This window comes from Rhagoletis zephyria, unplaced genomic scaffold, assembly GCF_001687245.7.
Source record: "Rhagoletis zephyria isolate East Lansing unplaced genomic scaffold, Rhagoletis_zephyria_1.1 Rzeph_scaffold_02090, whole genome shotgun sequence".
NCBI classification, from domain to species: Eukaryota; Metazoa; Arthropoda; class Insecta; order Diptera; family Tephritidae; genus Rhagoletis; species Rhagoletis zephyria.
In genome coordinates, this window is record NW_016159174.1 from 5,074 (window position 1) to 20,886 (window position 15,813).

General features: G+C 37.6%; 1 protein-coding gene across 1 annotated transcript; it reads left to right on the plus strand.

Moving 5' to 3' along the window:
* Nucleotides 1-3,932: 3,932 nt before the first annotated feature.
* LOC108365978 (uncharacterized protein K02A2.6-like) lies at nt 3,933-4,334 on the plus strand. The gene has a single exon (XM_017620223.1). The coding sequence runs from the start codon at nt 3,933-3,935 to the stop codon at nt 4,332-4,334; it is 402 nt and encodes a 133-aa protein (XP_017475712.1).
* Nucleotides 4,335-15,813: the final 11,479 nt, after the last annotated feature.

Genomic DNA, 15,813 nt, shown 5'->3' on the forward strand with positions numbered 1-15,813 from the left:
AGATTTTTGCACGAAACTTCGAGCTCGTTTCCTCAACAAACATACTCGGGCCCAAGTAATAATGTCATATGCACAGATTAAATTCGACCCACGTTCGCAAACACTGCTGAAACACATCGATGACTTGACATTCCAATTGCAGGGTAATTCCTGTAGTCTGGATGAACGGGACCACCTCGATATCATCATTGTACCTTATCCGATCGTCTGCGGAAACTCGTCCACACTCGACAAGTCCNCCCAATTAAGTTTGAACTCGACCTTCCATGGTTTTGAGAATGAACGGGGAACGATGAGTTCAACTCAAAATACTGTTCCATCACAATATTTACCCTTAACCATACCAGATTCGATTCCAAACCAGAATATACCGACTTCGGTTCAGGCAACTGAACCACGGTATACCCTGACCACCAGTACGGTTAATTTAAATGCTCAACCAGCCGTTCTCAATTCAGCATCAGGCGGAACGGAACTAACACCCTTATTACACCAACTGTCTGTAATGGTGTCTGAGTTGCTGAGAGCCCAAACACAGATGAAACAGAAAATGATCCGTGATCGGATTCAGTTGCAGACACAAATTCCTGACGTTCGTGATATGAACCAAACCATTCCAACGACCTGGAATCATACCTGGATACCACCCTCGGTGGATCCTCCGCATGGTTCTTTGGGTGGTCCTTCAACCTTACAAACTCAAACCATCAATACCTACCGTGGTCTTAGAACGTCACATATCCAAGAACCAATTAATCAACCATCTCATTTATATCCGAATTATTCGCTATGCGGTCCACCACAATCACGACCAAATCAAGCCACTATATTCGACGAATCTGCCCAAGCGGATGCAATGGATAGGAAATTCAGAGGCTTACCATCGTGGATGGGACGTGCTCAATTCGATGGCGTTCATGTGAACGAAAAATTTCTATCGCTTGAAGATTATTTGGCTATTGTTGGCTCATTTCGATATAAGATTGGAGTACCCGACCACGAATTGGTTACGCGTTTGGTGCCCACACTCACGGGGGCCGCTCGACAATGCTACTTCACCGAACTGAGGAACTTCAGAGATTATCAAGATTTTTGCACGAAACTTCGAGCTCGTTTCCTCAACAAACATACTCGGGCCCAAGTAATAATGTCATATGCACAGATTAAATTCGACCCACGTTCGCAAACACTGCTGAAACACATCGATGACTTGACATTCCAATTGCAGGGTAATTCCTGTAGTCTGGATGAACGGGACCACCTCGATATCATCATTGTACCTTATCCGATCGTCTGCGGAAACTCGTCCACACTCGACAAGTCCACACGTTGGAGCAATTGCGTGAGTTCGGTCAGCGAATTGAACCACATACGTTCATTGTTGCCACACCCCGTCCGGAAAGAACCCGTTCGGATAGACAGCGATCAGTGCCACGGGAAATTTCGGCAATACATGCTCCACCGGATGATTCTTCACATTCGGAATATACCGCTTCGTTTCCTGGGTCCGACTCCGATGACAGGGAATGCGCATACTTGAGCAAGCAAAAGAAACCATTTAAAGCATCTCAGAAACATAGGTATTCGAAACCAGTCGAGGATTATAAAAATGCCAAAAATCCAAAGGAGAATGATACGAAGGTAGGAACTATCGTCGACCCATTTTTCGTTGTTGAGGGCGACGAAAATGTATGATGTGCCAAATGTCTCGTGTGGGGCCATCACTTCAAAAAGTGTCAAATCCAACCGAATAGGGTGATCTTTATCTCAGAGAAATGTTTGGCATATAACATTCCGAACGATTGTCGCGATTATCTCACGGTAATGGTTAACAACCATTCTCATACGGTTTTACTCGATGGTGGAGCCGAAGTCACAGTCATTTCACAAACATTTTATGAGCAGTACAGATGGGTGCAGTTGCAACCTACCAAAACCTCCATTGGTCTTGCCGATAATTCGATTTCATTTAAGGCCATTGGTAAAGTGGATGTATTATATACGGTCGGTAGTCTTACCCGACTGGTGCCAACTCTTGTCGTACCTATCTCACTGATACACCCAATTATGGGACGGACATTCCTTGAAGCCTTCTTTTTCGAACTGGTGAAGAACCAAGAGAAAGTTCAACGATTTTTAAAACATACAGCCAAAGGTGATACTGAAGAAGTTGCATCCGCTAAATTCGAAATGGTTACGACGGATAAATTTATTAATTTTTGTAACCAGCCACCAGGGAGTGGGAAAGAACAAGCTCAGGTATCTTCTATGAGTAATGATCTGGAGCCAATTGACGCTTCCACACTCGGTTTAGAGGGTGAACTAGATACCCCAAAAAGAACGAGCGTCAGCCTTCCACATAATCTCACCCCAGATCAAAGACAAATGTTGGACGCCGTTCTCAGACTGTTTAATCCAACTCCTGAGTCTCGTCCTTTAAATATGACTAATCAGATTGAGCACGTAATTGATTCAGGTGATGCAAAACCCGTCATGAAACGCCAGTATCCAGTATCGCCATATGTGGCTGAACAAGTCAGCTAAATACCTAACCAGTATTGATCTGTCTCAAGCTTTCTTTCAAATTCTTTTGGCAAAATCGAGTCAACTGAAAACCGCTTTTGCATTCGTTAACAGACTTTATGCTTTTCGTCACATGGCGATGGGGTTCAGAAATTCACCCGCCACATTAGCCATTCTCATTGATAAAATTTTCGCCAATTTGGTTCCACATGCATTCGCATACGTCGATGATTTCATAATTTGCACTTCGACGTTTGAAGAACAAGTTAAGATATAGGCTATTGTTGCAAAACGTCTGGCGGGGCCGGCTTAACCATCTCAACATCCAAATCGAATTTTTGTTGTAAACGATTGGAATTCCTGGGCTACGTTTTGTCTCAGGAGGGTTTATCTGCGAATCCATCTCGTATTCGAGCGATTGTTGAATTTGCACGGCCCACAATGGCAAAAGAAGTCAGACGGTTCGTTGGTGCAGCAGGCTGTTACCGCAAATTTATTCCAAATTTTTCGGAGACCACAGCTCCCCTTTGTGAATTGTATAAAGGAAACCGAAAAGGACCCATTGAATGGAATACCGCTGCTGAACAAGCCTTTCTAAAACTCAAAGAGGGTTTAACTACCACTCCCGTTCTGACTATGGGCGATTATTCAAAACCATTCAAGGTTTAAACCGATGCCTCGCTTATCGCAGCGGGAGCTGTTCTAGTACAAGAACATGATGGGAATGAACGTGTGGTTCAGTATTTTTCTAAGAAATTCTCGAAAGCCGAACTAAATTACACAGCATCCGAACGGGAATGCCTAGCCGTTCTCTTAGCGGTCGAAAAGTTCCGTCCATATTTTGAGGGTCGTGAATTGGTTGTGGTAACGGACCATGCAGCTTTGCGCTGGCTACAAACTCTCAAAGAACCAACTCGCCGTTTATGCCGTTGGGCGATCCGATTATCACCATAAGATCTCAAAATTATTCATAAACCAGGAAAACATTTAGAACTTCCTGACGCCTTATCTCGTTCTTTTGCTCTTCTCAACATCGTTCGTAGAAATCCAATTGACCTTCCGAGTAATTTTCACGTTAATCGTACCCCAATCACATCCGTGATCAACATTGACCCAAACACGTGCGATAAATGGTACAACAAAATGCATTCCATGGCCTCAAAACAACCATTAGATAGATATAAAATCGAGAACAACCTCCTATATCACCGATTGAAATTTTCCAATCAAAGTGCGGAATTACTGTGGACACTTTGTGTACCATCTTCTGACAGAGCAAAAGTCGTCGATGAAAATCATAACCAGCATTCGCATCAGGGTGTTTGGAAAGCTTATAGACGTATCTCACAACGCTATTGCTGGCCAAACATGTATGAGTCCGTTTACCAGTACGTGCGGCAATATGAACTATGCCACCGCATAAACCAAGTAATGAGAGCACCAAAACACCTCACGGCGAATATAGAGAACCAAAACGACCGGGTAGGCAATTATCGATTGACTTCGTCGGTAAGCTGCCCATGTCTAAAAATCATAACCAATGGATCTTCGTAGCCATCGACTGTTACTCGCGATATGTCTGGGCGCAGCCCATGAAAAACGCAAACGCCATATCCGTAGTCAATTATCTTCGACATATATTTACGGTGAATGGCTGCCCCGAACTCATTATATCAGATAATGGTACTCAATTCATCAGTCAAACTTTCGCACAGCTTTGCGCCGATTATAACATCAAACACATGAAAACGCCTTTGTTCCATTCACAAGCCAATCAGGTCGAGGATACAAACAAAAGCATTAAACTTTGAATACGTGCTCACATGGCTGACCTTCTTGAACATTCCTCCTGGGAAAACCATCTTTCTCGTGTTATTCATGATATTAACACTTCAGTGCATTCAGCCACGGGCTATACGCCATATTTCCTGCACACTGGTCGTGAATATATGAAAGATGGAAACGAATATAAATTATTATTGGATGTAAATCCATACCATACACAGGATGTGGAACAGCGTAAAGTTCTGGCTGATGAAATTCGAGACAAACAGTTCGAACAATATCAACAAACCGCACAACGGGCATTTACCCGCAAAAGAGAACGCCATTTCGAGATAGGCTCGGAAGTGTACATTCCCAATCCTAAACAGTCCGTGGCCGGAGAGGGCTATGCACAAAAACTAGCCCCACCAAAAATTAGAGCCTATGTTTCACGGAAACTTGGTTCGAATTCATATGAACTGATCGATGCTAAACACCGAGTGCTTGGCAATTATTCCGCCGATTTAATCACAACGCGTTAACTCATTCAGTACATTCGCCTTCTCAAGAATTTCGATGAATATTTGGCGGGCCTCCATACTCCATTGATTCTGCCTTATTACAGGGTACCTTGCTGGAATAAATTAATTAAGTTTAGTTTTGTTATATCCATAGTTTTGTTATGTTATATCCTCAGTACATTGCTAGTAAATCGATCAAAGCAAACAAGAAAAGATTCATAACCAAATCATTTACCAATGCCTTTCATCTACCGTAGCTTATGTAATGCGTACTGAAACTAAATACGAAAGACGGAACATTTGTACATACATATGCGCTTAAAGGCGAACTGAATGAGTCAGGATGGGGTTGATGAAGATCATGTAGAACGATTTCGATGTAAGGTCTAACGTCGATCAAACCACAGCCCGTGAATCGCATTCGAACAACCATTCTCATATCCCTACTAAACGCTCCACATTTTTTTGTTAACGTGTCGCTGAAGATGAGAGGGGGTAATGATCTATTATTTTTTATCACCCAAATAATAGACATAAGACCGCATGATAAGAACGATTATAAGAAATGTAAACATAACAAAACTGTCAAAGCTAAACTTCAAACATTCATCTAGCAATCCCCGCCAGATGAATGTACGTAACCAATAGTTATTCAAGACACGAACCATCATATCGGTATAGACACGAACTGACATGGCCACTATGAAAACGCCCACACTGACTTACGATAAAAGAATCGGTGGTCACATACCACGAGACTATAAAAATATATTTCCTTTTTGGAATTGGACACAGAGCGAATAACACTCGCTCGTTCGCAAGAACGGAATTATAACCAAGTAATTAAAGTGGATTAAAAACTGGTACTAAAAGCTGGCGACATTCGGGGAGTCGATACTCACCCCTCAGTGGAAATTAATAGAGGCCAGAGGTGCCGTCACATTCCTTCCGGCAAATCCCCAGCCATGTTGTTGCGTAGAATAAAGAAGTTGTGAGCATCAAATCTGGACTATTCATTTAACAGCAATTGAGTCACCATAAGCCGGTAATACAAAATCATTACACGTAAGTCAGTTACTTTCTTGCCACCATCCATTGGAAACGAGCTATCCATCAACCGTAAATAAAGATTCCTGTTTGGACCGACAAACCAAGGTCAAGCAAATCAGGTACGGTGTACCTATAGAGATGCACTCTTACCAGGGAGAATACTTTGAATCGGCGGTGCTCTAAGAGGTGTGTCAGATACTGGGTATCTGGAAAACTCCAACAACGTCTCTTCATCCCTAATCATGGTGGCATTGAGGAACGGTTCAACCGATCCCTGGAAGAGCATTCGCGGAAAGTCGTGGAAAAGATTAAGAAAGACTTGGATGTTCACATACCCTTGTTCCTGATGGGATACCGGTCAGCAGTGCATGAAACAACAGGTAAAATTCCTGCAAAGGTAATATTCGGCAGTGAACTCCGTTTGCCTAGAGACCTGAAGTTTGGAGTAAGAGGCGATGCAAGGAGATTTGGAAAAGAGACGTCCAAAATCCTGTAAGAGTAGCTGAGGGAGATACATGCTCTTGTGAGACAGCGTACCTAGATTATGAGTGACAAGATGAAGGCCAGGTATGATAATGCGATTAACTCCGAGGGCTTCCAAGAGGGAGATTTAGTGGTGCTATACAATCTAAATGGGAAGACTGTTGGGAGATCGAAAAACAAGATCACCACGTGGAAAGGCTTGCAGCGTTTGGAACAGAAAGTGAATCTGATTGGGATGATCTTGCGCGTTTATTTAACAATCCAGTCATACGAACCGAAAGGATTTTGAGAAATCCGTAAACTTAACAAAGATAATCGTAACTATATGAACCTACATATTTATCTAATTGGTAGTGTTTTGCAGTCATCACCTAATACATTTTTAAACTTAAATCGCTGGTATATTCTTTTACTCTACCTGGTAGTTCATTGCATGACACAAAAAAGTCAATAAACAACTTCTGACGGAACATACAATTTTTTGAAGTTTCATAAATTGTGAGTATAATCAACGGCCTTACCACTTTGATAATATTACAACAATAAATCTGAGTATTTTCTTTCCCATATTTATACCAATGTAATAACATTTCGAATCAAAAACCGTTATCAGTGCTTGGTACTTTTTTTACTTACGTGGTTCGCACCTTTTTTATTAAAAATATTTAAAATGTAAAGTGTTAAAAGCGCCTTCATCATAACTGTTCTTTTTATTTTATAATAAAAACCACGAGCGCATTATGTTGTTATTTTTTATTTTCTTATTTTGAATGAAATCTTGCTATTTAAAAATCTAGTTCTTTCCAAATAAAACCTTCTCATAATAATTTGAGCCAAATTTACTTTTAAATGTCTCATCGGATTTTGCAAAAAATTTGGCTTGTGGTTAGCGTATCACCATTGACTTCAACTAATGTTAAATTCAAAATTTGCTATGTATGCAAAAACTGGAAGATGGCTTGTACAGACCACCCTCCGATCAACAATTAACATAATACAAATATATATCATTTTGATCACTTTCTTCATGCGTTCTAAAACTTTGTTTTGACAACACACTTTTCGAAATTATGTAGCCGTCAAAATTTTCAAGTCCATCATATTCCACATCTTTGAGTAGACTGATAAAATCATCAGCTTTAAAAAAAATATATATATTACTTCTGGTGATCAGATAGCATGAATTTTATGAAATGGCATCATTTTTTTAAAAGTCAAATGGTTAAAAACAACAACGAATGTCATTAAATGGAACTACCTACTTTTTGTATCATGGTTCGTTGTATTGGAAAAAAAGCGTTTTACCAGACTAAAAGCACCTAATGGTTTTGAATCAATGGGTGCTTTTTTTCATAACAGCTTGTATGTATTTAACAAAAACAAAAAATTAACAATATTTACAAGAATACATAAATCATACATAAATCCATAAACAAAACTTTTTCGCTCATAACGATTGAAAGCCACATGCTATAATGACTCACGCTTACAACGTAATACCGAAGTACTGCACATTAAAACTGATATATCTCAAGAAAGAAAAATCGAATCCCAACAAACGAAAATCATGCCCTAAGTAGAAATGAGCAAAAAAATGTATGCTTCATTTTATAACCTTTAGGATACCTCAAAATTCCAGTGCTAGAGTAATTGTGCGGCCTGATTTGGATTCAGCACAAGAAATGATGTGTTTTACTCAGTTGGTACAAAAATAAAAATTTTTACAAGTAATTAGAAAAGAAAAAAAGAAATAGATACTTAACTTACTCGCATATCCACTAGCAGTTTCAACGCGAATAGAATTGAACAAGGTGAATTTGCAAGTTCAGCTTCTTATCAATCATGGTTGTATTTAAATGCATTTAAATTTGTAGATTTTTGTAAATTCAGTGCTGCCACAGCTTTAAACATTTAAAAATTATTTCAGGTTTTAACTATATCGGAGTAATTTTAGTTCAGAAGAAAAGCACTAAAAAGGCACTAGGCACTAAATAATTATTTTTGGCGTTTTAATTTTCAAAAAGCACTAAATCTAGTGCTTAAAGCACCAAGTTGGCAACTATGCTTCAGGCCTTACCATAGGAAGGCGAAAATTATTTTCATTTCTTATTTGATACTTATGATATTCGTTGCTTTATCTCAATCGCTCATTTAAGTAAGATGGTAAGATTCCTAATTTAATGTTATGAATAAATTGGAAAGTATGATAGGTAATAGCATAGTTGTTTAACAGTTAGCCAGTTTAACTTAGTTTGCGAGATGCTTAGTAAGTGTATAGAATTTTTCGCCCAGTATAAAACGCATTGTTTGCTGCTTTTGTAATCTATGGATTTGCGAGTCGACTAGCGTAAAAAGAAGAGTAGGACAATAAATATACAAAGTGAGATTCTATAATCGCTCTGTATATAATTATTTTGAATTTTCTCCCAATAAATTTACAAGTTCGGAGCATAAAGCCTATCTTTTTAGCTATTGTTATAACACCATTATTTAGATTATCCTCAAACTTTAGATCGCTATCTAACGTTTTTTCTAAGTATTTGATTTGATCAACTCACTCTATCCTAGAATTTTCTATCTCTTACAATACATTGTCCCAATTACCCAGCCCCTTCCCCAAAATCATATATTTAGTTTTCAGCACATTAATCTTCAGTTTGTTTTAAACAGGCAGTTGTATATAGAATTGAGAATTATAGTCAGTAACGCGTCGTCTGCGAACAACCTGATCTTGCTATACTTGAGATATTTCTTAACGTCATGAATGTATACAACAAAGAACAGAGACCGCATTACCAACTAAAGTTTTCTGGTTTTTCCACTAAGTTAGCTTTCAAACCATTTCAGTTTTATATTTCTTACGCCTATATCAAATACGTAAAGGTAATAGTTTTTTAACCCTCTACATTTGTAATGGCAATTATCTGAAGCAGGAACGTTTAATCGTGGGATATTTTCAACTTCCTAAAAAAAAATTTCAGCCAAACCTTTGTGTAGAACATTGTAACCCTGTAACTGCCATTTTTAACGAACTTTCATGGAGCTTATTTAAAATAATGCTCAAAAAGACCCGTTAGTTAAGGGGCTGAAATGTTTAATGAAAAAATACTCACTAAATTTTTGTAAGGTAATAATTGTGTTTGAAGTAAATTTTACTTAAATTATATGTTAGTTGATAAATCAGTGACCAAAAAATTTAAACTTTATTCCTTTATCCTATATCGGCCCCATGTTCGATATATCGAACAGTGAGTTTAAGAATTGTTTGTTAATTTTTCTGAGATATTTTTCAGAGATTACGGACCAAGTTTTTGCTTAATTGAATGGAATATATTTAATATAATATAATATATTTAATGGAATGGAATATATTCCATATTATTATCTATACATTTCGTATCATTTTCCATCTTTTTTAAAAATATCGCAAACTAATACACCTATTTCTTAACATAAGAATCATCAAAATAAATAAAAAAATCGAATTTAAAAAACTAGTTAAGAGTTCTCTTACGAAGAAAACAAAATGTTAATTATATTTTAATTTTTTGTGTAAAGTCAATATTATTGGCAGCTCGCATGTTTATCGAACGCTTGGCGCAACTCAGGTTTGAAAAATCTACTGGAGTCTATATAATGGCGTTTTCTTTTCTACTGAAAAATGTTGCCTTCTTAGTGCCTTCTGCGCACAAATACTAAGGAGAGGGCAATGAAAAGGCAACATTTTTTGCAGAAAATAAAATGCCATAAGCCTTAGTTATCATGTCGAATGAGGCAGAGGGTCAGCGGCACAATATTGAGAATTAATATCGCCAAATGTTTATTTTTACATTTTTTTCGCGTCTTACTACCGTATGTGACCTTTACCCGAAAAATTTCAAACTGGAAGGCCATTAGAAAGGGGATATTGTGATTTCAAATTTGAAAATCTCAATAATATATGTATTAGCTCTGTTCCTACTTGTGTCAGGTAAACATGCTTTGCATGATTTATACGTAGGTCGCTTCACATAACGGACCTCATTACGTCATCCGTGATGATTATTTACTCGGGACCCGACTCAAAATTGAATTTCGAATCGAGTATTATTCGATCACGAATGCCGCGATTCGATATAGGATTTATTGAGGACGCGTTTCCTGTACATCCGGTACACTCTGCAAATCCGACACATAAGGAGGCAGAAATATTGTTTCGTGTTTGGCAGGATAACAGCGAGATTAAAATTGCCACAGACTTTTATTTATTTTCATACATATACATATTTAACAATGGAGGGGAAATTATTGTATCTGACTATCAACTACAACAAATCAAAGCTAATACAAATAATTTTAGCAAAAAAAACTGACTTCAATTCTCATATAAAAAATATATATATATATATCTCACGATCCAATGATCGGATCTAAACCAGATTAGTATGGGACCACCTCTGAGACACTAACTTCTGATGAAAGAATTATTGGAATCGGTTGATGTGGTCCAAAGTTATGCGGTAACATACATAAAAAAAAATATTCCGACGAACTGATAACCTCCTCCTTTTTTGGAAGTCGGTTAAAAATATGATAACATAGGGTTGAGTGAAGCGCATCTTCATGGCAATCTAGCGCGATCCAAGGAGTGTTATTGGCCCTTATGGACTTCTGTTTTGAATTTTGCTCTTATTAGCGCATGTAAACTTGGGTGCTTAATTCGACTGAATGCGCTGAAGAAAACGATTGACAATAAAATTATATGCATGCACATTGCTTCATGTATTAATTTTCAAATAGAGGCATGTCATGTCAGCGCGGCCACCTCTGTGCGCGACCTCTAAGGATTTGGATGAAAGTTGAAGAGATTGAAGGTCTAGGTGACATGAATATACGCGCAGCATATTTTGCCGATATGACGTAGGGGTGCCTATTTCCACGGGACTTAAATTTTAAGAAAACGTCATACATATTTTGCTTTAAAGTGCTGTATCTTGGAAACCTTTTAACGCAACTTAATGAAAAAAAAAATGTATTTCTTCCGTCTTATTATGGGCTTTCCTTTTTGATTTTTTTTTATTATAGCATTTTTCAAAATTTTTATTTTTACATAAAAACATTGTCTATAATGTCAACTTTAAGAACTTAAATTTGCGTAATTTTTGTTTGTTTGTTTTTTTTTTCGTAGGAGAGGGAGGGCTTTATGCACTGGCCGGGGGCGCTAGTCTCTATACTACCTTCGCCCAGAGTGGGACTACCACCGAAGCGTATTGGGCTACCCACTAAAAACCAAACTCCCACCGCCCCCGCAAGAATCCCGCATCTGGCGCCGCAATTCTGCATGTCTTCAGCTGCAGGAGCGCGCTGATAGAGCCTCGGGGTTGCTCTTTTGTAGGGGCGTTTCAATTTCAATTTCAATTTATTTCAATATTAAATATTAGTACAGTAAGACCAAGATCTTTTATAGTACAACAAATAAATTCAATACAAAGACATACATTAATACATATAATTAACTAAATCATAAGTCATATATTCATAGGTTAACCGAGATTAACTTTAAATATTAGATGGTTCATCAATTGTTACAAAAGTAGTTATATAGAAAGTTTTTGAAGTTGCTTTTATTGATCTTGCTTCTAAATGCAGCGGGAATTGAATTCCAGATTCGTATAGCATTAATGAAAAATAGTCTAGTAGAGTTAGTAAGAGCAGCCCAATGCGAGATTGATGATAAGTCCATATTCAAATCAGATGTGATTCTGTCCAAATCCCTAGACGGACCCGATAAATATATCTGGATGTCATCGGTATATGTATGCATTTTTCCATATTGGCATGTCATGAATATGTCATTTATGGAAGCACTAAATAACAAAGGGCCTAAAATAGATCCCTGAGGAACACTGCGTTTACGGATTTAGTTCTAGAGGTTACTGAACCAACCTTCACACCCTGGGTTCTACTTATTAGGTAGCTTTTCATAAGAGATAGTGCAGTTTTACCGAATCCGAAATAATATGAAAGCTTAGAGCAGAGGAGAAGCTCGGCCAAACACTAACATATGTGTAAGCGCCAATCTATTATTATTATTATTAGAGCAGAGCAGTGTGTGATCTATGGAGTCAAATGCTTTGGAAATGCACAGGAGGGAAACATCATTATTATCAAAGGGAATTCGCAAATCGTAAAGAATTTTTACTATCGCAGTTAAACAACCATGCTCTGCTCTAAAACCTGATTGAAAAGGAGATAACAAGTTCTTTTCGGACATATGTGACATGATTTGCTCAGACATTAGGGACTCAAACACTTTTGACAAGGGTGGCAAAACACTAATTGGATAACTGGATAAATGGAAGCGGCTTTCCATAACTTTGGAAAAGAACACTTGGTAAAACAGTGGTTAATGATGTGTGTCAGTGGACTTATGATGAACGGCATAACTAACTTAATAAATCGAATTGGCAGTGCATCCTAGCCAACCGCATTTGAATTAATTTTGAGGATGCATCTAGTCACACCACATTCAGATACGGAGGAAAATTCAAATGGTACGCTCGAATACGTAGTCGAAGTAGGATTTGGGGCGAATTGTGACGTACAACCATTAGACAAGGTACTACAAAGAAACACATAATTCAGACTTTCAACATCTAACATACACTCAGTTCTGTCCTTGGCATGTACCTGGAGATTTTTAATGTTCCGCCATTATTTACCAGAGGGGAGAGAAGGATCAAGTTTGACTGCAAAGTGTTTCCGCTTTTCTGCCTTAACTACCAAGGTGACTTTATTTCTAGCTACGCGGAAAGCATCCCAGCTAGCTGTTGTACGGTTTCTCTTCCAAGTGCGGTAAGCCTTAGTACGGGACTTGATGGCTTCCCGCACTTTACCATTAAACCAAGGGCATGTGGTAGTTTTTTTATAGCGTAATGGAACATAAGTATTATACGCAGATAATAATTTGTTGTTTAGATATTCAAGTTTTTCATTCACGGATTCGAAATACCAACAGTCATACCAGTTTACATTGTCCAGTTCACGGTACAAAGCATCAAAATCAATCGATCGGAAGTCTCGATATACATTAAAATTAACACCATTAAAATTAATATCAAGAGAACAGAAAATCAAGTCGTGATCAGAGACACAATAAATTTGGCCAAATTTTAATACAGAAGAACGGTCAAAAACAATCAAATAGTCAAGAAGACTGGAACTAGAATTATGAGAGTACCTAGTTGGCATTGAGATGTTAACAGCCGAAAGACCTAAGCTTGCAACATTATCAAGCAACGAAGAACATAATGAATCAACAGAAAGGAGATTGATATTAAAGTCACCGCAAAGTATAATATTCTCGTAGTCGAGAACAATATTGGACAACTTATCAAACAAANAAAGACCTAAGCTTGCAACATTATCAAGCAACGAAGAACATAATGAATCAACAGAAAGGAGATTGATATTAAAGTCACCGCAAAGTATAATATTCTCGTAGTCGAGAACAATATTGGACAACTTATCAAACAAAGGACTTATACTGACAAATTTGTTAGGGTCATACACGCATGAAACAAGGCACTTTTTCACACGATCAGACAACTCAACAAGTAAATATTCAACCCCTCCATTATCCGACTCGCCGACAAGTTTCATATTGATGTGGGTCTTACAATAAATAGCAACGCCACCACCCTTTTTACCGACACGATCCCTTCGAATAATCTTATAATTATATACTCAAAAATCGAATAGACTCGGAACTGGTGACTAGGACGGCAATTCATTCGACCAACCATATACAGTTTTTTTCTTTTTTGTACTTTTTTTATAAAAAGCCTTAGAAAAAATACACCTGAAAAAGACTTGCGTGCCAAATGAACTTTTCTCTTAAAGTTTACACTGCTGGCAAATGTAGATAAAGATTAAAATTTAAAAACTAACTAATACAACTATTGTAAAATCTGTGGAAAATTAACAATAAGATACTTTTTTCGCAAAATCTATAAAGGACCATATTATTTCTCAAAAAAAACCTGGGTAACAGTTATTCGTCGCCACGCTGTATATTAAAATGAATATCACTAACATCAGGTGGTAACCATGTTTCGGAAACACAGATAACATCAACAGCATAGGACGTAAACACATATCTAACATAATCCATTTTTGTGTTGTTTAAGCTTCTAGCATTGAAATGGACGATGTTAAGCCTTCTCTGTTGACTACATAGAACATTTTACATAATGAGACTATTATCATCAATGCTATTGATCTTGCTGTTAGACACCATAAAGCAAGTGAACAAAAGCAACTTCAAGGTATGACTAAGAACTAATAAATATNCATTTTTGTGTTGTTTAAGCTTCTAGCATTGAAATGGACGATGTTAAGCCTTCTCTGTTGACTACATAGAACATTTTACATAATGAGACTATTATCATCAATGCTATTGATCTTGCTGTTAGACACCATAAAGCAAGTGAACAAAAGCAACTTCAAGGTATGACTAAGAACTAATAAATATACTATGAACCATCTTTACAAATGCTAGCAAAACATTAAACATACTTAAACTAAGAATAAAAGAATATAGAACAAGTAAGAAAGTCTAAGTTCGGGCGGAGCCGAACATTAAATACCCGGCGCAAGTATTAAATATATGTTTTTTCACCTTTCCGAAACCTTCCTCTAGATGGTAAGCCGGGGTGTATCAATTTTGAGTAAATTAGCGTCCTTCAATTTCGAAATATTGAAGTTTCAAGCATTTCTGAAATTTACCGTGATATGAGAAGCGGCCTCAATTTTAGTCCGATTTCAATAATTTTCAACGTTTTACTTTTATGTGGCAAGCACAATAACCACACCGAGTTTTGTACAAATTGGTAGAACGGTTACCGATATACATAAATGTGATCATAAGTGGGCGGTGCCACGCCCATTTTCCAAAATTTTACCATAAACGTATTTCTTGGTAAAGAATTGTTGCAAGCATCAATTCTGAATAAATTAGCTTTAATATTTACTGATTTATCGAAGATTATGTATTTCTCTAAATTACCGTTATATGGGATGTGGGCGTGGTTATTGTCCGATTTTAAAAAGTTTCAGCGATTTTTTATGCTGTACCAAGGCCAACAACTGTGCCAAGTTTGGAAGGAATTGGTGCAGCGGTTACCAAGATATACACATGTAACCATAAGTGGGCGTGGCTACGCCCATTTTCCAAAAATTTATAATTATTCTTATTATTCGTCTAAAAATTATTGTAAATATCAATTTTGAGTGAATTATCTTCAGTAGTTACTAAAATATCGCAGTTTTCGTATTTCTGGAAACTACCGTTATATGGGAAGTGGGCGTGGTTAAAGTCCGATTTCGCCCAACCTACGTTGGATTAAGAGAAACCTACATACCAAATTTCGTTGAGATATCTCAATTTTTGCTCGAGTTATCGTGTACACGGACGGACGGACAGACGGACAGA